We start from the raw sequence: 26,962 nt of genomic DNA, 5'->3' as shown, positions 1-26,962 counted from the left end.
ATTGAAAACGAGAAAGATGGAAATAAACTCTTTCCAATGGTTTCAAAAAGAAAACGGTGGGACAATTCCTTCACTTTTTATTGATAGATTTAATGAAGAAAGTAGTGCCAAAGTTTCAGCTAAGTCTAAACAAATTCGAGTTAAAAACGCGAATGACTCCCGCCGTAATTAGGTAAGAGCACTGAATAAATTGCATAGAACGCGGGAAATTCTACTTTTTCCAACGATGCATAGTATTAATACGTGCAAATAATTTTTGACCCCCATAGTCGAGAATTTATGTGAAAATTGGGCCTAAACTGGAATAAAAAAAGAACTATTCATCGATTTTTTTTCGAACTGGTCTGCAAAACTTTTCAGGACTTAAAGGAACAAACTGTGAAAATTTTAGCGAAATCGGCTGGGTAGTTCTCGAGTTTTGCGAGTTCAAACACACAGACACTTTTTAGAGACTTCATTTTATACTATGTAGAGATTCTTCATCTTAAACGAAAAATGTCGTGCTTAAATTTTTTTTTTCAGCGAAATTGCGGTGAAAATGAAATAAATACCTTATTGCCGAAATTAGCATTCTACTACGATGAGTACAATCTCAAAGTATATGATGACAATGAATTATGTATTTTGTTTTCCCCAGAAAAGATCCCGATACTTACACTCAGGGTGATGATTTTCTCATTATAGCAACGCTTTAGACTACTACGGATATTCAAAAATTGCAAGGGAAGAGATTAAAACAAATCAGAATCTTTTATTTAATCTGCTCAATCTTTCACAACAGGTTCTTCTATAATGGCATTTTTCTGTAATGCCTTTATTAGAAATCTGATCCATAATATGTTGCTTTAATGCCTGTCATGACTCCATACTTGTAAAACCCCAAACCAGTTGGAGTATTTTAAATGAGTAATTGTTGAGCTGACTTCAGACAAGAAAAATATTAGTGCATTGAGGAAAAAAAAAAACTTTTATATCCACCAATGCTGTTTGAATTATGTTACATCATGATATTACAATAAATACTTTTTCATTAGCATATAAACGTAATCTACAAATTTTTTGTCAAAATATTAAATGTTATATTACAAGCATTTCGATTAGTTTCTTTTCTTCTTACAAATTTACAAATTAGCTTTTTCCTTTTGATTAATTTAAATTACAAATTTAACTCGCAAGAAAACTCTTAATTTTGGTGAAATTTTCTAAATATGCTCAATCTATTTATTACATGAAACATTTTTACGTATATATTTGCACTTTGTTCCCCCGAACTTTAAACTTTCTCTTTTTTCCCCCAATATTTTCTAAAAAAGGAAACATTACGTATTATAATATGAAGTATCAACTTTAATGTTTTCTTGTATTTAAAAACAATGATTAGCACTTTTTTTTTGAGCAATCACGATTGCTTATTGTTCTTAATTGACTGTTTTTGGCGTCCTATCATTTTATTTTCCCACCGCCACCCTCCGCACCATCACCGTCGACCGGCTCCTCACGATGCTGCTCCTATAGCGAAAGCCGTGTCCAGGTTGCGTCAGTATCCTACACACACACGGATACATGCACAACTACACACACACACGCGCACACACACACACATGCACAACTACACACACACGCGCACACACACACACATGCACAACTACACACACACATGCACAACTACACACACACATGCACAACTACACACACACATGCACAACTACACACACACATGCACAACTACACACACATGCACAACTACACACACACGCACACACACACATGCACACACACACACATACACAAACAGATACACACACACAAACACATACACACACGCATACATACAGACACCTACACATACACACACACAAAAACATAGACACACACATATACACAACTACCCACACATTCATGCCTACACACATACACATACCCCCCCACACACACATTCATATACACAACTACCCACACACTTATGCCAGCACACAGACACAAACACACATGCCTACACAGACACACATACCCCTTACACACAAACACACATACCCCCCACACACAAACACACACGCCTGCATACACACACTCGTGATTGCGAAAAACATAAATTGAATTCAAGATGTTAAAATTCAAATTATTATTATTTTTTTTTTTTTTTTTGCACATTTGACCTTTCATGGATCTTGAATTTGTGCACTTAACCGTACAGTCAAACCTGCAACACATACAAATCATTTTTTCTAGTGTACAAACTTTTATTTTAGAAAGATACTTTACATTGTGATACATAATGGTTGCGACATTGGAATATGTTGAAATTAAAAGCCAAAGTTTAAAATTCCGGTCACAACAAGCAATTATAAGAGTAAAAATGTGACAGCCACGTAAATAGATTGAGCGAATAAATATTCGAGTTAAAGGGTTGAAGGAATTAGCTTGTAACAAAGTTAATTTAAACTGTGTTTTACCCTCAAATAATTTTCAGATGGACATCCTCATATATATAATAGCCAATGATCAAGTAACGCTTTAACGCTCCTGATGTTATCATCAATGAAACTCGCGCCACGGCATGATAATTTGATAACACGTTTTGGTAATGATTAACATGCAGAGAAAGGCTTTATTGTGACAAGGCTGAACTGGATCCGGTAACTTAACTGTTTTATTGGTAAGACTGGCATTTCAGGGGAATGAAGAAACGAAAAAGTGGTCAACAATGAACGCTATCTACTGGAGTTTAGGGTTAATCCACTGGATTTGAGGTTAAATTTCAAGTATCAAAATATCACTAAATAGGCAAATGCTTCGTTCAAATGAAGAAGCAATTTTCACCCGTCATATCTTGACGGACGATTTTATAGAGTCATATATAGAGAATATTATTATATACTCTAGAGAACGATACTTGTATGCGCTCAAGATTTTGTCTTTGTTAATAAACATCATTATTTTGACCCGAATTGTTCTTAAAAATCAATTTAAAAAACAACAAATGAAAGGAAACAATTTTTTACCCGTTTTCGATATTTTTCTCTTATAAGCGGCTTGAACAGTTTCCAGACGACATCAGCAAGGGGAGGGCAGTTGACACAGTAAGCAACTTTAAAACGTCCAGGTAAGCAATCCTGAAAATATCATCAAATAAATATAGTGTTTTCACTTTTCAGCTCACTTTTACTTCAAGAAATGGCAAAATCAGAAAAAAATTACTTTTTACTAAATGACAAACAATTTTTCGATTCCGTGAAAATATGCTTTATTCTTCTTTATAGAAATTTAACATCTGCTAATTAAACCCAACAGTGGGAACAACAGAAATAGAACTGATTAGAGTTGAAGTAAGCAGTAAGTTACCGCCCTTAAACCAGGGCTAAGGTAGAAGGAACTAAAGGGTGTTTTCTTTAGAGGTATAGAACTTTAAGTTGGCAACACTGTTTGATATGTGTGGCATTTTTATAGCTGTCACTTGTTTCGTGTTCAGTTGTTTGCCATTTCATCATAAATAGACAACAAGGCGATGCAACATGCCACACAGCGCTTGTCACAATTGATTTATTGAAAGAAACGATCGGTGAACGAATAATTTCGCGTAATGGACCCGTGAATTGGCCTGCAAGATCATGCGATTTAACACCGCTGGACTACCTTTTGTGGGGCTATGTGAAGTCTTCTGGTATACACCGATAAGCGTCAGACGATTGACGCCTTGGAAGAGAACATTCGCCACCTTATTACTGACATACGGCCTCTATTGCTGCTAAAAGTGAGAAAATTGGACTTTCCAATTGGACTTTCTCCGAGCCAGCCGAAGTGAACCGTATGCCAGAAATCATATTTAAAATAAAAATGGCAAAGAATCATCTTTCGAATAAAGCAACATTCATGGCAATTAACAACATTTAACTGTGTTTATTTGAACCTAAAGTTCTCTACCTCTAAAAAAACACCCTTTACTTGCAATATACCGACAGCCCAGTCTATGACATCCATAGACTGCAGTTTTGCCCTTGTAGTAGACTCAACATTCTGGAACAGTCAATTAACTAAGCTGGTGGCAGATGTACCTCCTTTGCGAGTTCAGCAGCACCATTGCTTGCTGACTCGCGCTGGCAATTTAAATTTATTTTAACCAACAGTTAACAGGTAATCTTTGCTAGAATGAGAAGACATCCGCCTCCAGCTGGGTTATTGACTACTCCGGAATGATGATTCCGTTACAAGGACGAAACTGCAGTCTCTGGATGTCATAACCGGGCTGGCGGTGTGTTGCATGTAGTCCTGCCTTAGTCCTGGCCTAAGGGCAGAAACTTAACCAAATCTTGCCTTCAATTTACGAGTTAAACCGCACCATGGCTGTGGACTTCGCAGGTGAGAATTTTTTTTTTAGCTGCCAGTTTGTTGCCACTATCAGTTTCAATGAGATGACATCTCGCTCCAGCTCGGTCATTCACTAATCCATTCACTAATTCGCTCTCATTGGGAGTTTAGTTCTTAGAGCAGGAATTAGCAAATGGAGAGAGCTAGTCCAATCATTGGCTAAGCAAAAGATTGGACAGAGTCACGTGACTCAACAATGACGAATGGTTGACACGTGAAACTAGCAAAGGAAATCTGATTTCTTCCAATGCTTTTCCTTAAAATCTATCACGTGACTTGAGGGTCTTTCCTTCACGAATGAAAGTCTTTACTCCCTCCACTTTATCTCTTCTCAATGGTTTACTCAGTCTAGACGGGTCGAAATCGAACTGAAGGCACTAACTCTTAGTTAATCTTTAAACTGGTAGCCAAAAATATTTTTTACATCAGGGTAATGTCTGCATTTATGCAACATGTAGCAATTCAGGAAATTTTTTGATAAAGATACTTGATTTTCACAGGAATTTGATAAAAACCTATGAAATCTCGGAAAGTTGCCCGAAATTAATCTGCGACGTTTTGGAATTTTCTTACTGCAAGGAGTAATATCCTTCCTAAATTCGTACTCAATCCAGTCTTACGTTTAGGCACTTACTTGCATGAGGGAACAGAGCATCCACATGAGGCGAGGAGTGCAGGAATTTGAGAAATGCTGGAAGGAATAGTCCTTGAAATCCCAAATAGCAACGAAGCCATTTATTTGCGTCACTGGATTGGTCAGAACCCACTGGCTCAACACAGTTCCAGCTCCAACGAATTCCTTGAAAGTGAAGGACTCAGTGCACCAATGTCCTGCGGGGGAACAAATCATTAAAGTCAGCTATAAAAAAAAAAAAAAAAAAAAAACGTAACAGGTGTTTTAAGTTTTAAATTTCAAACTCGGGTTGAAGGAAACAAAATAAAACTTCGTGAAGTTTAAAATTACAGAAATAATTTACTTCAAATATTTAAGGACCATACTGCCGTGGGAAGGTAAAGCGGTATCTGCAGAAATGAGTATTTCAAAAAACGCGATTTTGATTCCATACTGACAATAGGGAATAGGGCAAAATTTGCAGTTACTGCACTTTACTTCCCACAGCGGCATACTTTACCTCAATACTTACCCTAAGTTCAAAATTTGCTTTATAAATAAATTATCGAATGTAAATAAATTATATTTTTTCCGTGTTATTGAGGAATCAGAATCTAGTTAATTCATTTTACTTTTTTTTTAAAAATTATTAAGCACTTTTATTATACACTCATGTTTGAAAATTGCAACACCAACAAGAAATTATGCAAATGAACTGAAATTCACAGGAAATGTATAGCATGACATGCAAATGATTAGAATTACAGAGTCGTCGCGCATGCGTGGACCGAGTTACGCCCTCTGAACTGTGGCGCAGACTCTGTATATAAAAGTCTGTAAAGATATTTTGGAATCATTGTACGATTACCTGCCGATGGTAGATGTTTCTCTAGTATGGGTCATTCCATGTCAAGTGATCCAAAATTTGGGAAATTTTTTCCCTCACCCTTTTGTATTTCTTTGAAATTTGGCTCATCGATTGTACTCTTTGAGGTAATCAAAAGTCCAAATTTTTAGATTTTTATCTCTATTATTTTTTTATTTATGACACTTTGATTTTTCGAAAAACCCGCTTTTTTTCATGGATGCTTGAACATAAAATGGACGATAACTCAGCACCAAATATAGATAGAAAGATTTGGTAAAAAGCATTTTAAAGTACATTAGTTGCTGTTTAATGGGATATGCAACATGACTAATTTCAAAAAAATTATAATTTTTAAAAAATGAAATTTAAATTTTAAATTTGAATTTCTCAAAAAAGGTGTAATGAATTTTTTTTTAAAAATTCTCAAAATTTTTTGTGTATTTTATCTTCATTTGTGCAAAGTTTCAAATTGGGATCTCAATGGGATCATATTTTTATGAATTTTTAAATGAAATTTGACTTATGAAATAATGACATTTTTCAGATTCTAACTAGTTAAAAATGGAGTTCTCTCCCTGAGGATGGTCTAGTAAGTAGTAATTGATCATAACTATGCTTGAAATGAGCTGACGTGAATTTCTAAATTGGCAAGCCCCCCCCCCCCCCCGCGCCACCACTTTTATTATTATTTTTTAAAACTATTTTTAAAATGTAAAAAATAAATAAATGAATAAAAAACCAAATTGAATAGTAAACTTATTAAAAATTGGTAAATGTTCTTCTTTAAAGTAAGAAAAAGACCCCTCCCCCCCCGGGCCACCACTTTTATTATTTTTTTCCAAAACTATTTTCAAAATGTAAAAAATAAATAAATGAATAAAATAAAACAAAATGAATAGAAAACATATTAAAAGCTGGTAAATGTTCTTCTTTAAAGCAAGACAAAGTACATTACCCCCCCCCCCCACATTCACTCACACATACGATTAACACTGTACTAGTATCACGCTTCATCTGATGCTTTTTTTTCAGACCAAGTGTTTCTTTTTCAATCCGAACTTCACAAAGTGTACTTGATTATTTCACTATCTGATACGGAAAGTTATGATTCATTTCGTTCCTTACCCCTGCACCAACTTTCAATTTTGGATGGAGGAAAGAAATAGTTTGCCCCAAGATCACAGCAAAATAAGAGTGTTTCCCCCGTGTTGTTTCATTCTTTTTACACTAAACTAAAAATAAATCTAAGTATCAAGTCATATGTCTGTCAGCATAAAACTAACTGTCTTTCGATAACATTTGGAGTGCAGCTGTTTTTTCTTTTCTTTAATGCAAGTTTTCTCTTAATTTCACTTGTAAACGAGAGCAATGCAGCGAGATCTATTTATACATACATTAAAAGCAGTTATAGATCAAACAAATTTTGCTAATTTGAGCATAACCTTCCATGTTGTTATGTTTCATTCCAGATTGCCCTCCCCCTCCCCCTACTGTCCCACTTTCCGAAAGAAAAAAAATCTGCAAATGAGTGGTTCTCTTCAGTTTTTCTGACTTTTAGTTTTTATGACCCCCCCCCCCCCATTTATAAGCTTTAGTCACTACTGATGTTTAGCAGCGTGTGTCCCAGTTTATTAAGGTTATAACTCTTACGTGCCGTTTTTTTTTAAATCTAAATACAGTTTTGAAAAAAAAAACGATAAAAAGTGGTTGTGTAAAGGGGGGGGGGGCACTAATCTACAAAGTCATGTCAGTTCATTTCAAGCATAGTCATGATCAATTACTACTTACTAGACTATCCCCAGTAAAAGAACCCCATATTTAACTGGTTAGAATCTGAAAAATGTCATTATTTCATAAGTCAAATTTTATTTAAAAATTCATAAAAATATGATCTCATTGAGATCCCAACTTGAAACTTTGCACAAATGAAAATAAAATACACACAAATTTTTGAGAATTTTTTCAAAAAAAATTCATTATACCTTTTCTGAGAAAAATAAATTTAAAATTTAAATTTTATTTTTTAAAAATTAAATTTTTTTTGGAATTAGTCATGTTGCATATCTCATTAAACAGCAACTAATGAACATTAAAATGCTTTTTACCAAATCTTTCTATCTATATTTGGTGCTGAGTTATCGTCCATTTTATGTTCAAGCATCCATGAAAAAAAGCGGGTTTTTCGAAAAATCAAAGTGTCATAAATAAAAAAATAATAGAGATAAAAATCTAAAAATTTGGACTTTTGATTACCTCAAAGGGTACAATCGATGAGCCAAATTTCAAAGAAATACAAAAAGGTGAGGGAAAAAACATTTGGATCACTTGACATGGAATGACACGTATTCAATATGCCTCTTCCAAAACGCAGCGCGGATTTCGAACGAGTAAAACGGAGTTCGAATGTAGCCGCATGATCTGCATGGGTGAGGGTGAACTTACGTATAGAGAAAATAGTGCCCACACGTGGGGTAATGCCTCAACTGTGGTGCGTATTTGTAAAAGATGGACAGAGGACGATGAAATTAGGCGAAAGACTTGCGCCAGCTCACTCAACCGAACTGCGCCACGAGATACCTCACCCGCGCTAGCTGTGATGGATCGTATAGCATCCTCTCGTAAGCTAGCACAACATTGGAGTACGGCTACAGGTGTCACACTTGCTGCATCCCCGGTTCGTTAACGTCTGCTACGCCAGGACCTGCATGCAAGTACATGGGCGGATTTATGGGGAGGCAGAGGGAGGCAATGCCCCCTAGTTTTGGGAGGACTTTATGTAGTAACAACACATTTTACAAAATTTAAAAAAAAAATGATTTTTTCTTTTTTGAATAGTTCAGAAGGATATGGGTGGATTTATAGGAGGGGGGGGGGGTATAGGGGGCAATGCCCCCAGTTTTGGAAGATCTTTATATAGTAACAACACATCTTCCAGAATCTTAAAACAAAAAAATCATGACTTTTTCTTTTTTGTATAGTTCAATGAAAATGAAGAGAAAAGCGAATGTCCTTTTCTGATGGAAGAAAAGAAAAAAAACGAACATTAAACAAATATAGTACAGCTGTCACTGAAGTAGATTAATTGACCTTTGAGAAATTCTAAAAAACATAGTTTTTTTTTCCCTTATCTCTCTCTCTTTTTTTCTAAGAGAAAAATCGCAACTGAATAAATTTCAGTTATCTGAGTATTCTGATTAAATGAATTTTTCTACTTAGAGGGTGAGTACAATTTTACTTACTTCATAAATACTGTTTAAAAAGTAAGGTAAGTCATAATCATTTAAGTCTAAGTGAGTCCGTCCTTGTCATTATTGAAATCCAAATAATTTAGTCATCTAAAGTTTTGGAAAAATTTGCTGAAATTTTACAAAAATCTATAAAAACTTAACAAAGATTGGTAAAATCGTAAAAACTGATGAATGTTCATAAAAATTACAAAAAATCAAGCAAAAATTTGCAGGTAAGAGTGAATTACAAACAGGGCCGAATTTGCTTATAAGATAAACAAGCCTAGGGCCCCTGCTTTGAAGTGGATCCCTAACTCCTAAAAAAAAAATTCATGATTCGTTCCTTAAAAAATGGAAATGGCTTGAAAAAACTAATTTCATATTTAAGTGCATGAAAACCTTGAATATTTGGAAACGTGTGGCTACAAACCTTAAATTTTAAAATTTCTAACAAATGGTAGAGGGGGAGGAATGCCAAAATATGTCTAATCCAGCTTCTTGCCACATCCTGTATCAAAAATGTAAAAATCGTGGTTCTCACGTTTGTAACATATTATTTGAAATAAATTTTTAGACTCACATTTTTCATATCTTGCTATTTATTCAATCCCGAATGCAGTATTTTGAAAATTCTTTTGTATTGATTGCTTTTATCTTACTTCTTCTGCATATTGTCTATTTGTTTAGCACGGAAAAAAACACACACTACTTCTATTTTTTTTTTCGCTTTCTGCCCCATTTGCAACTGAAGAAAAGTTGTCATGAGAAATCTATGGTTGTTTTCCTTTTAAATTTAAAACAGCTATTTCTCACAAAGTTAGAACAGGACTGTAAAAACTTACAATCAAGTACTAAAATATCAGAGACTGGAAAATACAAATGAAGTTCGTTAAATAATTTTAATTGTTCTAGAGTCCTTGAAAATAATTAGATAAGTCTTTAAAAATCCTAAGCAAAGTGGGCTCCAATTACTTCTACAGCATATTGTCAATCTGTTTAGCCAGGAAAAATAAAAAATATACACTATTTCTATTCCTTTTCGTTTTCTGCACTACTTATAATTAAAAAATGGTTGTTGTAATGAGAAATCTATATTTATTTTTTCTTTCAAACTTAAAATGGCTGTTTGTTACAAAGTTTGAACAATCTGTACAACTGTATAATCTAGTTATCAATTTCTATGTCTATCCAATTAACCTTTATAAGGCTTCAAAATGCAGAATTTTATATCCGTTTTACAAAATTTCCTCCGGGGGATAAACCCCCGGCCGCCTAAAATTGGAGATATTCTATTTCCCACTTAAAAGGGAGCCCTGCGTCACTCTCTTGATACCAGCTCCCTCTCTTAAGGTCAATTCAAAAAGGACAGCATGAAAACACACATTAATGAAAATGACACACAAAAAAAGTAAAGCATGAACTTATGCATCACAGGAAACAAACAAAAACATAGGAGTGGAGGGGGAGGGGCAATAAAAACGTTGCTAAAAAAAATCCCGCCCCCCCCCCCCCCCAGGAGCTCAGTCCTAAATCCGCCTATGTGCAAGTATTCCCCTATGCAGGATTCCCTTTACTCTTAACCATTGTCACTTCCGGCTTCAATGGGCCCACCAACACACCTAATTGCGTGCGAACTAGAAACAGATCGTCTTCTCGAATGAGTCCAGATTTAATCTGGACTATAACGATGGACGTGTAGGCGTCAGACGTTACACATGGAAATGTCACCTCCCAGAGGTGTAATCCGACGTCATAACGCCAGGCGCCATGGTCTGGAGCACTATTGAATATCAAGGGCAGTAGGGCTTTGTAGGAAAAAGCTTTTGATAAGGAACGTGTACAGAAAATGTCTTTCTGATTTGAACAATGTTCCGTTCAATTTTGAACAGTTCAAATCCTTGAACTTTAGCGCCTACGGGAAACTAAAATTTAATATAAATCCCAAACTTAAAGGCGGATTTACTTCAAGCAAATTATGTTGGAAATAGCTCTTGATTACTAACTCCCACTCCTAGAGTTTTAGGGCAGTCGACTCCGACTCCTGAACACGAAAATTAGTAGGACTCCGTATTGCCGACTTCGACTCTGACGCTTTGGAAAAAATTTGGACACGGAGGGAAAATGACTGACTCTGACTCTTGGAAATTTAAAGTCTTCGACTCCGACTCTGTAAATATTGACAGAGTCGCGACTGCAAGGGAAAATGACCGATTCCGACTCTGAGTCTTTGAATTTAAAACCTCCAACTCCAGAATCTGACTCATTTACCCGAAAATGAGACTGACTCAGACTCGGCACCCCCCCCCCCCCATGATTTTCACTTTGAAACTAGAAAGTCACCCGTCAAGGTATGACGGGTGAAAATTGCTCCTACTCTTCTACATTTGAACGAAGGCGTTGCTTGTTTGGTGATATTTTGATTTTTGAAATTTTAACTTCTTTCCCCTAAAATGACTGTCTTACCAGTAAGCCGGCAAGTTAATAAGATGCAGTTCAGCCTTGTCACAATAAAAAGTATTTCCCTGCATGGTTAAACATTACTAAAACATATTATAAAATTATCATGCCGTGGCGCGAGTTTCATTGTTGAAACACGCAGGTTACTCGATCATCGGTTATTATTTATAAGAGGATATTTATTGTTGAAAAGTTTTGTTTTTATTTTCACGCTAAAGTTTATATATTCAGTGTTTGGCGGAGAAATTCAGAGTATTTTATGACTTTACATAAAAATATGCGCAGACGATTTTTTTTTTCTTTTTTGAAAATAAGAATTATTTTTTGAAGTTGACATTTTATTGCTTTTAGTTTATTTTGAAAGAACATTTATGAATTTTTTTAAATTATTTTTTGGCAGCAGTGAAAAAACAAACGATTTTTTTTTTTTTTTTTTTTTGACAAAATGTATTGATTTTAATGAACCTATTATTTTTAATTCCTTTTGGAAGTAATTAAGGGTTTTTTAATGGAAAATAATATATTAGCTGATTCCTTTTGGAAGTAATTAAGGGTTTTTTAATGGAAAATAATAGAAAATAATATATTAGCTGCTTTGTTTAAAAGCAAGCGTATGAGCGAGGGTGAGCAAGGCAATTTTATTTTTAAAAATTAGGGCAAAATATTAAAAAATTAAGTTTAAAATAATGTGCGATTTTTCGCTAATTTTGGGAATATTGATCAGATAATAGAAAGTCGATATTGGTATACGGGAAAGTAGGCTCGTTTATTTTTGGACGGAATTTCTTGGCTACTTGGGCTAATACTACAGGCTAGGGTAAACATACCGAAAAAAATGCAGTTTTAATGTTAAAAGTCACACTGCTATATACTTGATAAATCTCTATTGATGTTAAACACCGTAACAAACAAATTTCAGTCATATTTCAGTATAACTTTCTATGTGGTCTGTCATTTTTGGGGGGCCCCTGGAACTAGGAGGTCTCTAAGCCGTGCTTCATGGGCTTATAGGTAAATCAGGTCCTGCACTTATTTACCACGCACACACGGAAATTTACAGTCTGCTGAATCAATTTTCATAAAACTTGACATGTTATTTACGTCTTCATTTAATAGTTTCAAGTAGTAACTGCAATGCCAGTATACCAAATACTGGTAGTTTTAGCAATTTTGCAATTTCGTAATACCGGTATTTGATGGGGTAGAATACCGGTATTTTCGTATTAGCTAAAAACAATTTTTTTTTAATTAAAGAGATTTTGTACTAGAACTAATTAGATATCTACTTACTGCTATTTTAAATAAAAAAATTCTATTCGAGTAGACAGTTCCAAAAACAATCTATTAGATAAAATTTTGACTTCAAAAGCACGAATTTATGGGAAATCAATGAATAACTATACATATAATAAAATAAGATGTTTGTGTGTGTGTGTGTGTGGCGCGCATCCCGGGAAAACGGTAAGGCCTAGAAAGATGAAATTTGGTATACATGTGTAGTTTTTGCTGAAGTTGTGCACCTCGGGCTTCGATTTTTGATATTTTAATTAGGAAAAAAGTTATTTAATGTTTTATGTGATTTTTAGCACTTTTTAGTACTTTTAACCTCACAGACCCCGAAACAATCGCGCCAGACAAATATTTTTGGTACTATAGTGTCGGAAATTTTATTTTAAATATGATGAACAAAAAAATTTTGAAGATAGAGTAATTTTTGTACTTTTTATGAATTTTTGAAAAAACCTTTATTTTGCATTTTTTTCTGGGCTTAATTTTTTTCTAAACGCATCCCGTGAAAAATATAATAACCTCTTTTCTACAATTTTACTATGTAGTAGCCAGAACATTTCGTCCTCTACAAAAAAAAAGTTTTCAAAAATATTCAAAAGTTTTTTTTTTTTACAATTTTTTAAAGGCAGAACGAAGATATAGCTATCGCTTCACCGAAGATCCGCTAACCGCTTCGAACTAACCGCTTCGAATCGGTCTCGTTCGAATATGACGTAACGCATCCACGTGATCTAACTGAAGTACGTAACTTGCTTTTTAGCCTACTTTCCCAGTAAAAGTCAGAGAAAGAAGAAAAAAGCATGAAAGAAGGCTTAATGCATCTTAAAAATATCCCGAAAAACAAAGAAAAGTCAAAAATAAATAAAATAATTAGATAAATATTGAAAAATTAAAAATTGGAAAGTAGGGTATTGAGATGGGGAAAAATGTCTGTCGGTCTGTCTGTCGGTCTGTCGGTCTGTCTGTCGGTCTGTCTGTCTGTCCCCCCCTAATAACTTTTGAATGAATAGTCCGATTCGAAAAAACTTTTTTTTGTTCGAAAGATCTCGGCGAGGACACCTCATTCCCATATTTCACTTTTTGATTTGAACTATTTTTTGTTCAATTTTGAACAGTTCAAAAAAACTTAACATTAGCGCCTACGGGGAAATTCAAAGCAATCCCGAACTGTGAGGCGAATTTGCTTCAAACAAGCTTTGTAGAAAAAAGATTTTGATGAAAAACTTGTATATAAAATATCTTTTTGATTTGAACAATTTTCCGTTCAATTTTGAACAGTTCAAATCGCTTAACAATAGCGCCAACGGGGAAACTGAAAGTCAATGTAGACTCCGCACTTGAAGGCGGATTTACTTCAAACAAATTTTATTCTAAATAACTCCTGACACCAAGCTCCAGACTTCGACTCCGAGAATTTAGGGGCACTTGACTCTGACTCCGACTCCTGTGCCCGACAATTAATCGAACTCCGACTCCCCGACTTCGACTCTGACTTCGTAGTTTTGGCAAAAATTTATAACGGAGGACAAATGACAGACTCCGATTCTTAAATATTCGACTCCGACTCCTTTATCTCAAAATGAGATTGACTCCGACTCCGCAGCTATGGTTTTAACTGCGAAATAATTATTGTTGATATGACTTGCTTTTATTTTTACGCTAAAGTTACAATTTAGGTACTCAGTTTTTGGCGAATAAACTTGAAGTCATTTATGTTTCTACATTAAGATATGCGCAGACGATTTTTTTTTTGACAAAGAAAATTATTTCTTTAAGTTTACATTTTATTGTTTTTTTTTTTGTTTTGGTAAGTGCATTAATTCATTTAAAATAATGTTAATGGCAACAGGGGAAAAGAAACGATTTTTTTTTTAATATCATGTATTCATATTAATGAGATTATTAATTTTAATTATTATTCTTTCGTTTTGAAAGCTGTTAAAGATTTTTTTAATGGGAAAAAGTGTATTAGCTGCTTTGTTTAAAAGTTGCTGCTATTTTATTTGTTCTTTTTTTTTTACGCATCTAATTTTTTTAGATGAGTGAGGAATATTTTATTCCTAGAAATCAGCTTAAAGTATTTTAAAAATATGTTTGAAAGAAATTTGCGATTTTAGCTATTTTTGAGATTATTGATCAGGTACTAGAAAGTAGTATGGGTATACGGGAAAGTAGGCTCGTCTAGTTCTAGACAGAACTTCTTGTTTCTTTTCCTTTCGAAGGATTCATTCGCTTTTTTTTTCTTTCCAGGTATTTCATTTGTTTCTCCCCCCCCCTCCCCCCGGATGTTTTTAGCCTACTTTTCCAGTAAAAGTCAGAAAAAGAAGAAAAAAGCATGAAAGAAGGCTTAATGCATCCTAAAAAGATTGCAAAAAACAAAAAAAAGTCAAAAATAAATAAAATAATTAAATAAATTTTGAAAAATTAAAAATTGGAAAGTAGGGTATTGAGATGGGGAAAAATGTCTGTCGGTCTGTCGGTCTGTCTGTCCCCCCCTAATAACTTTTGAATGAATAGTCCGATTCGAACAAACTTTCTTTTGTTCGAAAGATCTCGGCGAGGACACCTCATTCCCATATTTCACTTTTTGATTTGAACTATTTTTTGTTCAATTTTGAACAATTAAAAAAAACTTAACATAAGCGCCTACGGGGAAATTCAAGGCACTTCCGAACTGTGAGGCGAATTTGCTTCAAACAAACTTTGTAGGAAAAAGCTTTTGATGAAAAACTTGTATATAAAATATCTTTTTGATTTGAACAATTTTCCGTTCAATTTTGAAAAGTTCAAATCCCTTAACATTAGCGCCTACGGGGAAACTGAAAGTCAATGTAGATTCCGTACTTGAAGGCGGATTTTTTTCAAACAAATTTTGTTGGAAATAGCTCTTGACGCCAAACTACAGACTTCGACTCCGAGAATTTAGAGGCACTTGACTCCGACTCCGACTCCTATGCCCGACAATTAATCGGACTCCGACTCCCCGACTTAGACTCTGACTTCGTAGCTTTGGCAAAAATTTATACACGTAGGACAAATGACTGACTCCGATTCTTAGATATTCGACTCCGACTCCTTTACCCCAAAATGAGATTGACTCCGACTCCGACTCCGCAGCTATGGTTCTGACTGTGAAATAATTATTGTTGATCTGACTTGTTTTTATTTTTACGCTAAAGTTTTAATTTAGGTATTCAGTTTTCGGCGAATAAACTCGAAGGCCTTTTTTTTTTTTACATAAAGATATGCGCAGACGATTTTTCTTTCTTTTTTTTTTTTTGACAATGAAAATTATTTCTGTAAGTTGACATTTTATTGTTTTTATTTATTTTGGTAAGTGCATTAATTCATTTAAAAATTGTTGTTCGCAACAGGGGAAAAAGAAACGATTTTTTTTTTTTTTTTGATATGATGTATTTATTTTAATGAGCTTATTAATTTTAATTATTATTTCTTCGTTTTGAAAGCTGTTAAAGATTTTTTTAATGGAAAAAAGTGTATTAGCTGCTTTGTTTAAAACTTGCTGCTATTTTTTTTTTTACGCATTTATTTTTTTTAGATGAGGGAGGAATATTTTATTCCTAGAAATCAGCTTAAAGTATTTTAAAAATATGTTTGAAAAAATTTGCGATTTTAGCTATTTTTGAGAATATTGATCAGGTACTAGAAAGTAGTATGGGTATACGGGAAAGTAGGCTCGTCTAGTTCTAGACAGAACTTCTTGTGCTAAACATTCGATTTCGGTTAATGAGACGGACCACATCGGATCGTTTTGGTCGCAGTCTTTTTTTTTTTTTGAATTTCAATAAAAACAATGATTGTTATACTTTGGAAAACTCCGGGTACCACAGAGACACCAATTTTTTGTACTATTTTAATAAATAAGTAGCACGCTTTTTTTGCATGATTTTCTTTTTGTTAGGGAATAAGATTGGAGGTTAGATCAAAATAGATAGAGATAGATGAGAAAATTTAGAGATAGGTCGAATAGGTAGATAGATATACAGTGAGTGTACAAAAAATGCTTTTTTTTTTTCGAATTAATATATTTTTTTCTTTGAAAAAAAGATTGTTAATTACTATCAGAGGTAAATTTACATGGATCTAGAGAAAGATAAATCTACAGGTCGATGTACAGTGAGAGATAGACAGACCCGTTATTTAAGGAACAACAACGGGGGTTGGGGGGGGGGGGCGTCGCTATGATTTGAAAACATAATGCTTTCACATAAAAATGGACGCGATTTTTGTTATTTAACGACTTCTTGGCGTAAAATGGTGAATGACAAGTAAGCCAAACACGGCCGCCGTAGGCGGCTGCTTGTATATAAATAAAAAAAGATTGTTAATTACTGTCAGAGGTAGATACGCATAGATCGTATAGATAGATGGATAGATAGATAGATAGATAGACAAATGCAGAGGTCAATATAGTAGATGGACAGCAAGAAAGAGACATGCCCGTCATTTAAGGAACTTCAACCGGGGTGTCAGTCCCCCCCCCCACACACACCATGACTTTGAAAAAACAATGCTTTCAAGTAAAAGTATTTTTTGTTATTTTTCGACAAAATTTGCATGAAGAGCAAGCCGTTTGTGTCTCCCCTCCCCCCTCCTTTAAAAATATTCCAAACGTCGGAACTGGAGATAGATCTAGAAAATATTTTATTTAAATAATAATGATATAGATATAGATTGATTGATACCGCCACGAAACTTATTTAAGCAGCCGCCGAAGGCGGAAACATTGTCGTAAAAAGGCAGATGATAATATTGATATATAGAGAAAAACATCGATTAATACCGTCGCTATATTGTCTAAGCTGCCGCCGAAGGCGGCAACCCTGGCGTAAAAATGCGGACCAGCTGGTCGCCGAAGGCGGCTAGTCAATGAATAAAAGTAGTGGAAAGATTACAAAATAACATTTTCAGCACCGGATGGAGTGATGAATCGCACTTTCGTGAGTTTTTTCTCCATTTCCTTGACTTGCAATCTTGAGAAAACTAATTTTAAGTGTAATTACAAATGTGCTTGTGCTATGAACTATTTATTCCAAACATCAATTGCAGCAATTCTTTATGATATTTTTTAAAATATTTTTCGCTACTGTACTGAATTTTGAGAAAAACTTTTTCTTGTAAGTATAACAAGCAGTGATTTATTGTCACCGGTATTAGTGTACTGTTCCGTCTTGTTATTCTGCTAATACCAAGCAAGATAATATGCATTATACCTTGAACATTTGCAATGAGGTAACGTATAATCAGCTGCAACATATTTTCAGAAATTAACATAATCGTAAATAATTTCGAAAAGAAAAGAAAAAAAAAAAAAAAAAAAACTAACAAGATCAAATCTATTGTAAATTTCAAACCAAAGGGTTAATAAAAAGCAAACACGAAACTATTCGGATTAAGAGGAAATTGATGGAGATGATGTTAATGCTGGAAACGAATTGTCGTTCGAAGAACAGTTACTAGATATATAATAGTAACCGTTCAGCTATAAATAATAATGTTAAAAAAAATTACCCGCAATAAAAAAAGAAACACCCACACTCACAAAAATGATTTTTTTCAAAACCGACAGGTTAAAGGCCGAATTATTTGAAGATGAAGGACTTTCAGGCAGCTACAGAAGGTTTATCACACATTGTTAACAGTCCCATCGGCCTGCTTGAACTCAGAAAGAATATTTTCAACTGCAGGAATTTTTTTTCACAAAAATAAGTTCCAGGCTCAGTGAGAATTAAATAGAGGCATTATGTTTCTTGCTATATTGATTTTTACTATGACGTTTGTTAGTTCATTTAATATTTGTTCACAATAAGCAACAAGAAGTTCTGTCTAGAACTAGATAAGCCCACTTTCCCGTATACCCATACTACTTTCTAGTACCTGATCAATATTCTCAAAAATAGCTAAAAATCGCAAATTTTTCTAAACATATTTTTAAAATACTTTAAGCTGATTTCTAGGAATAAAATATTCCTCAGTCATCTAAAAAAATTAGATGCGTAAAAAAAATAAATATAAAAAAAAAAGATAAGCAGCAACTTTTAAACAAAGCAGCTAATACACTTTTTTCCATTAAAAAAATCTTTAACAGCTTTCAAAACGAAAAAATAATAATTAAAATTAATAAGCTCATTCAAATAAATACATCATATCAAAAAAAAAAGAAAAAAAACGTTTCTTTTTCCCCTGTAGCCAAAAACAATTTTTTAAATGAATTAATGCACTTACCAAAATAAATAAAAACAACAAAATGTCAACTTAAAGAAATAATTTTCATTGTTAAAAAAAAAAAAATCGTCTGCGCATATCTTTATGTAGAAACATAAATGACTTCAAGTTTATTCGCCGAAAACTGAAAACCTAAATTAAAACTTTAGCGTAAAAATAAAAACAAGTCACATCAACAATAATTATTTCACAGTCAGAACCATAGATGCGGAGTCGGAGTCGGAGTCAATCTCATTTTGGGGTAAAGGAGTCGGAGTCGAATATCTAAGAATCGGATTCTGTCATTTGTCCTCCGTGTATAAATTTTTGCCAAAGCTACGAAATCAGAGTCAAAGTCGGGGAGTCGGAGTCCGATTAATTGTCGGGCACAGGAGTCGGAGTCGGGGTCAAGTGCCCCTAAATTCTCGGCGTCGAAGTCTGGAGTTTGGCGTCAAGAGCTATTTCCAACAAAATTTGTTTGAAGTAAATCCGCCTCCAAGTACGGAATCTATTACATTGACTTTCAGTTTCCCCATAGGCGCTAATGTTAAGGGATTTGAACTGTTCAAAATTGAACGGAAAATTGTTCAAATCAAAAAGTGAAATATGGGAACGAGATGTCCTTGCCGAGATCTTTCGAACAAAAAAAAGTTTGTTCGAATCGGACTATTCATTCAAAAGTTATTAGGGGGGGACAGACAGACAGATCGACAGACAGACCGACAGACAGACAGACAGACGACAAACAGACAGACCGACAGACAGACAGACCGACAGACAGACAGACAGACCGACAGACATTTTTCCCCATCTCAATACCCTACTTTCCAATTTTTAATTTTTCGATATTTATTCAATTGTTTTATTTATTTTTGACTTTTTTTTTTGTTTTTTGCGATATTTTTAAGATGCATTAAGCCTTCTTATATGCTTTTTTCTTCTTTTTCTGACTTTTACTGGGAAAGTAGGCTAAAAAATGCGCTTTTTGCACAAAATAATAAAATATGGCAACGAAACATTATATTTTGGAATGTTTTTTGGGAAATTTTTAATACCGGTATCCCGGTGTCACGTTAAAAAAATACCGAATACCGGTATTGAATTTTTGGTCCGGGATTGCAATCCCTAGTTTCAAGTGTTAAAAAATGCCATGCTACCGCAAACCTTACGTTTCTTTAAGGGTTAAGAAGAGCCATGATCTTGTTTCTTATACGAAAAAGGCTAAGAAGAACCATGATCTTGTTTCTTGTACGAAAAGGGCTAAGAAGAGCCATGATCTAGTTTCTTATACCGAATACCGGTATTGCATATTTGGTCCGGTATTGCAATCCCTAGTTTCCAAGTGAAAAAAAAAATGCCATGCTCTACCGCAAATCTTACGTTTCTTAAAAGGCTAAGAAGAGCCATGATCTTGTTTCTTATACGAAAAAGGCTAAGAAGAGCCATGATCTTGTTTCTTATACGAAAAGGGCTAAGAAGAGCTTTCATCTTGTTTCTTATACCGAATACCGGTATTTCATTTTTGGTCCGGTATTGCAATCTCTAGTTTCAAGTGTAAAAAAAATGCCATGCTCTTCCGCAAACCTTACGTTTCTTAAAAGGTTAAGAAGAGTCATGATCTAGTTCCTTATACGAAAAAGCGCGATTAACTAAGAAACATGTGAAGAAACATAAACAATTTTTATTTTCTTCTGACTGTTTTACTGTATGCCATATTAAATGTTGAATCAATTTACCTATTTTCATGATAAAAACTGCTCTTCCTTGTGCATCCCTGTGGGCAAGATAGTTGAAAATATTGCATCTTAAGATACTTTCCATATCTTTGGGTCTTCGGAACAAAACTGGATTCTTTGCTTTGTACCTGTTTTAGAAAAGAAAAAAGGCACCAATGATTCAACATTAACTTGGAAATAAATTTCCATACAATACATAAATACTTTATTTTCAAGTCAATACTAGAAGCGAGAGTGGTGGTTAATACATAATAAATACCGCGTTTCCCCGAATATAAGACCTGGTCTTATGTTAATTTTTTTGCAAAAAATACACTAGGGCTTACTTTCTGTGGATGTCTTTAGTTATAATGATTTTTAGTGCACAATAGTTGATATTTGTTCTTCTCAAACAACACATGTATTCAGCTTTAAAAAATGCAGTTATTTCAATTTGATCAATTCAATATATATTCTCTCGTTCAATAAGCATGAAAAATGAGCAAGATCATTAGTATAACCATGTCGTTAATAGCAGTTCCAATGCGGTTATTACCTACCTTTAAACAGGCCCGTCACTTCCTATTTTTCCTGGAGGGGGGAGGCTATCAAAGGCAATGTGCTCAATGTATGTTCAGCAGAAAAATAACAAAAACCACGTTCACATAGATGTAAGCAGTATATTAATTTCTGGAAGTCATGGGGGCAATTGCCCCCTCTTGAACCGGACTCGCTTTAAAGTGACTAATGATGGCCTAAAATTGTTTTGGGGCAACTTCGAATTAGAAAACTTCCGGAAGACCCCTATTAGTGCCCGAATATTACTCTTATGATAGTAGCTTCCGAAATCTGTGGTCATATTTTAATAATGATACCTAACGCCTAAAGCTGTCACCACCCTTGCATGGTATTGTCTTCCGGGGCTCAGTAAATGCAAAACGTTTGTTCTTAATGTGGAATATTGAAAAAAAGACTGAATGTAATAAACTAAATTTCTCACAAGCACATCTGTTTGCATCGTTTCAAAAGTGCATATTCGATACCTCTGTTTTTGATTGTTCAGGAAAGAGGGGCTACATATCTTGTTGTCTTTTTTGAAAGACGGCCGTCTGACTGTTGCGTCACAAGGTATTCTTTTAAATGACGATCTATAGGGATACTTTTAGGGGCAGGGTTTAAGTTAAAAGGGGCCGGTAAAATCATACCACAGCTTATTTTTTACTAGGTCTAATTTTCAGGGAAACACGGTAGTTTTTTTTCCCTTTTTAAACGATTTGAAGAAAATATTAAAAGCACAGTCTTGCAAAAAAATAACTCTACTTGAAGTTATTGAATAATCAACAAACGTTTGGTTCAGAACTAAATCTTCGTATACACATGAAGAGTGTTTACTTGTAAAAGTCTTTAACTAGACTGGCAGCTCGCTCGTCGTTGAACTTTCGAGCCCGCAAGAATCGAAGCAGAAATCCATCATCCGACCGATAGTTGAGATCCGTTTCTCCTGAAATGAAAAAAAATCGTCGTCGAAGCAGTAAAAGATATGATAGTTGCATCATTCAATCAAGTAAATGATTATGTTTACATAATATTGATTGCATTACATCATTTAATCAAGTAACTGATTATTTTTAAATAACATTGATTGCATTACATAGTTTACAGGAAACGACGTGCACCTACTTGTTAAAAGAAAATATTTGGGATTTCGCAAGGACGGATACAAGAGAGGTGATCGCCCCCTCCTCGAACCGAGATGCAGAGACTCTCCCTCTGCAAATGTTCGATACTGAAGTTCCAAATACGTAATTTAAGACTATCTTCAATACTGTTACGAGAGGGAGATTTGTAGTCTTGAAAACGCAATTGTAGCACATTAAGGATAGGAATTGGAACTTTATATAGGAAGCTTTTGAAGTTCAAAACTTCAATTTCCGACGATCTTAGATGATATTAGATGGGGTTCGTTGCCTCTTCCATGGAAAGCTTTTTTAAATTGAAGTCAAAAAAAAAAGTAAAAAAAAAAAATTTAAATTTTTGGCATCTTGAATTCAAATTATGTTTTTCGCAATCACGAGCGTGTGTGTGTATGAATGCGCGTGTGTTTGTGTAGGCGCATGTGTGTGGGTGCGCGTGTGTGTGTATGTATGCATGTGTGTGCGTGTTGTGTATGCAGTGCTGTGTGTGTAGGCGTTCCTGTGTGTGTGTGTGTATGTAGGCATATGTGTTTGTGTCTGTGTGCAGGCATGAGTGTGTGTTTGTGTCTGTGCGCAGGCATGAGTGTGGGTAGGCTTGTGAGTGTATGCGTGTGTGTGTAGGATATGGACGCAACCTGGAGACGGTTTTCCTAAGAGGAGCAGCGTCTTGAGGCCGGTCGACGCGACGGTGGTGCTGTCAGAGAGTGCTGGGAAAATAGAATGATAGGAATTCAAAACAGTCAAATGAGAACAATAAGCAATCGTGATTGCTCAAAAAAAAAAAAAGAAAAAAAAAACAGCAGTTATATGGCAACTTTCATGATGTTAAGGTGAGGGATGGGGTTCAGTACACTCCTCCGGATTTTTTTAGAAATGGAAAAGTTAAAGAAAGAAAAAAAAATTTTTTTTTAAATTGGAGTCGATCTTCCATGATGTTAAAGGCCCAGGTTTGGAATTTGTAAAAGGATGTTAAAACTTAGAAGGCGGAGGCTTGGGAATATAAAAAGTGTAAGTATCTGAAATAAATCGCGCCTCCTTGAAAATTTTCTTCATTCGCCCTTGGGATTTCAGTATCATTCTGACTATACTTCCGTAGGAAAATATAGGGCAAAATCTTTTTTTTTTTTCAATTTTGGCATCTATTGTAGTTTTGCTTTATTGGAGAAAATTGATTATTTGGGTCCGGCTGAAGATAAAGCACGAAAAAAACGTCACATTTCAACGTTTCCCCATTGTAAGTATAGGATTCAAACGCGTTTCATGAAATATCTCAAAAACGCATTTCGGAAGGTAATGCCCTTTACCTTCCTACAGCAATAAGACTGTCTTAGGAATCTTCCATATGACCATTACACGGAAAAGCCGAATATGACAGCTAAAATATTCTAATAAAAATGATAATTTAAAAAGGTTAATGAGCAAAAATTTTTGCTTAACGAATCACACACATGTTTATGATTTCATCAAAAAAGAAAAAAAATATTATTTCATTAGAATTTTAAATAATAATTTTTAATGAAATAGGGGGTGCCTCAGGATAACTTCCTTATTTCTAAACGCTATAAAACTCATTTTATTATTCAGAACTGGAAGGGTTTTTTTTCAGTAATGTAGGTACGTGTCTGAAGTTTTGTTTTAGGAAGTTTTAAATCTCACATCAGGTAGGTTATGCCCCCACTGTCTTTGCACTGAATATGTCGGCTGCTGGTATTTTCATGATCCCTCCTTACATATAGAAGTAGATACGTTGGCAAATTCTCCCCGGCTGTTAACCTTCAGGCCTTGAGAGTCCTATAGCGGTTTCCATTACGAGATGTACCAGAACGCCCCACAAAAAAATCTCAAGAGGGCCAATTCAGGTGATGAGCTAGGGACACTCTAATAAATCGCTTCTCATTGAAATGAGTCGTTTTGGGCAGTGTCCCTTCAAAAAAAAAAAAAAAAAAAAACGATGTCATGGGAGAGCAAGCCGTTCTCCATGTTATTGGAACAAAATTTCTCTTTAGCCAAATTCATTGAATCGCGGGGGGGAAATGAATTTTTTCAGTGCATAGGAAATGGGGAACGTCACTTACCTGATGTGATTTTCAAAATCGTGTAAAATAAAAGCTTTAAATATGTGTACCTATCTTCTTTGAAAAAAGAATGAAACATAATGATTCACAAAACAAGTTTTATTGAGTTTTGAAAAACGGAAGCTATCATGCCGCAACATTGGCTGTCATTTGCCGACAAAATGTTTATTTTCCCACAGAATAAACCTTAATATCATTTCGTTTCAGGTTAAATGTTTACTTTTAGTCAGAATCTATGTCCTGAAATACCCATAAAAAATTCCATAACAGAATTTTTTTTACGACGCACGAAAATATTAAAAACATTGGCATTTTTCACCTGAGACAATTTGTTTAGCATGACGTAACAGCGCAAGAACCGTTTCGGTAAGAAAAACGAAACAATTGAGATTTTGAAATGCAAAATTTTAAAAAACTTAATCGTAAGAACAAACATTTATGGTACGTGTAACACATTTGTCTGCTGACATTTGCCAGTCTGAAAATCAAAGTTGCAGTGTATAGCGAAGGCGAGTTCCTTATGCATCACATTGAAAGAAGAAACACCTTTAGAAAGTACAAATGCGGTCGAGTTAGAAAGCAATTTTTCTCAATTTTTTTTTTTTTCGACGAGATCTTGTTATTTATTTCCGATGTAAATGTGAAGACGGCCGTTAGCTCTCGCTATTTTCTTCCAATTACTCAATTTGAAATACATTTTGTTGAATTTTGAAATCTAGTTGTGATGATTTTGAACCGCAGAGTAACGAAAGAATTCTTCATCATGAAATGAGTACCTTTTATCATTTACCATTTTGTCATACCAGCAGCCAATTTTTACTTTTGCCCTCCCAAAAGTAATGGAGCCCCCCCCCCCAAATACCACTTAGATTCCCTAAAAAACACCCCCCCCCTCGCAAATGTTCAGTGACACAGTCTACAACACGTCCACCCCCCTCCCCCAGTTGATCACCCTTGCTTTTGTAGATTCACTTCGTGTTTTGAACAAAATACTAGTTTTTGGCAATAATCCCGGAGGCACACTAACAAAAAAATCTCTGAAATGGTGACGACTTTTCAACTAATATAGCTTTAAAAGATCTGCTGCTCCACTAAAAATACATGAACCGCAATAGCACCTGAAAACTACTGATTTGCAAAACGAGTATCTCATGGATGATGTTAACAGCATAAGGATAACTCATTATTGCATCAGTTGCATAACTTCATAGCTTCCAACATATTCAAGTATTTGTGTTGAAATGTTTAATCTGTTGAGAGTTTCAGTATGATGATTTAATTTTCGCATGGAATCCAGCTGTAAAATTTTCATTTACCATTTTTTAATGTCACAATGCTTTTCTCCTGCGATAGGAGCTTGCAGTCATACATACTCCGCTTAGAAAAGAAATCTGCCAAATCATGCCTCTCGCACAGTCCTTTCTATTTTGTTCCACTTTTGGGCATAAGTGAGGATTGGTCAGTTCATGGCCCCACGAGATGGCGCTGACACTTTCCGGCCTTGACAATTTATGACTTTTCTGTGTTTAACCGATGCAGCTGTGATCTGCTCTTGAAGTTCTTGAAAAATTTGAAACTTCATATGTTGACCATTTTGACCGCAAGAAGCGCTAAACGGAATCCTGTGCATCCACCGGTCAATGGCAACGTAATGGAAAACAGAGACTACCTGTAGCGCCCTCTTTGTTGCCATGAGTTTCAGCAATTGTCACGGCCTATATGCGTAAGAAACATTTAGTGCTGCCATGGACAGTCACGATTCTATAGAAGCTTTTTAATAGGGGTTTCAGGAAGTGATCGAAATTCCTTTTTGACAACTTTTGTTTTCTTAGTGGTGTGGAATAATCAGATGTGTCTCGAAAAGGTAAATCTTCAAGATTCTACAATATTCTCCCCTTTGTGTGGAGTATTTCTGATTCTTTCCTTTTTCTGCTGTTTTATATGTCTTTCATGGTTTCTGTTTCATTCACCTTTTTTTTTTTTTTTTTTTTTTGTAGTATTTCTCATATTTTTGAAGATTTTCTTTTAAACTCTGTCATTGCTGTTTCTGTTATTTTGCCGTGGTTTTATCCAACTTTAACATAGAGGGTATCTGAAAAGTAAGATTGCAATTGTGCTGTATTGAAAATACCTCTTCCTGAAATACATTCTAAAATATTCCACATAGAAAACTTGCAATAAAGTATAAAATTTATTTCTAAAGACAGTAAAAAACTTATGCAGTCTAATTCGCTTATAACGAACCCAAAGGGACCGATATATTCGCTCCTTATAACCGAGTGCTCGTAAAAAACGAGTTCGCGATAAAAAAAAATCACAAAAATTCATCGTAGTTGCTTTTCTTCCTCTTTTTAATCCCTGTATCAAATAAGTAGTTAACTTAGCTTTGAACTGTCTGAATGTCTCTTTCTTGTGTCATTGTTTTTGAGGAAT

The 26,962-nt window shown here is 34.7% G+C and overlaps 1 protein-coding gene across 1 annotated transcript in view; it reads right to left on the bottom strand.

The window, feature by feature from the left end:
• Positions 1-26,962, bottom strand: part of LOC129225108 (clavesin-2-like) — a 46,193-nt gene that overhangs the window by 4,012 nt on the left and 15,219 nt on the right. The window contains exons 2-5 of the mRNA XM_054859667.1: positions 22,153-22,261; positions 20,782-20,909; positions 5,000-5,196; positions 3,003-3,113 (exon numbers count right to left, since the gene is read on the bottom strand). Coding sequence (XP_054715642.1) covers positions 3,003-3,113; positions 5,000-5,196; positions 20,782-20,909; positions 22,153-22,261 — 545 coding nt within the window. The remainder of the gene's footprint in view (positions 1-3,002; positions 3,114-4,999; positions 5,197-20,781; positions 20,910-22,152; positions 22,262-26,962) is intronic.

Source organism: Uloborus diversus, chromosome 6, assembly GCF_026930045.1.
Source record: "Uloborus diversus isolate 005 chromosome 6, Udiv.v.3.1, whole genome shotgun sequence".
Taxonomy (NCBI): Eukaryota; Metazoa; Arthropoda; class Arachnida; order Araneae; family Uloboridae; genus Uloborus; species Uloborus diversus.
The sequence above is the reverse complement of the archived record's forward strand: the minus strand, read 5'-3'. Positions and strand labels throughout refer to the sequence as shown.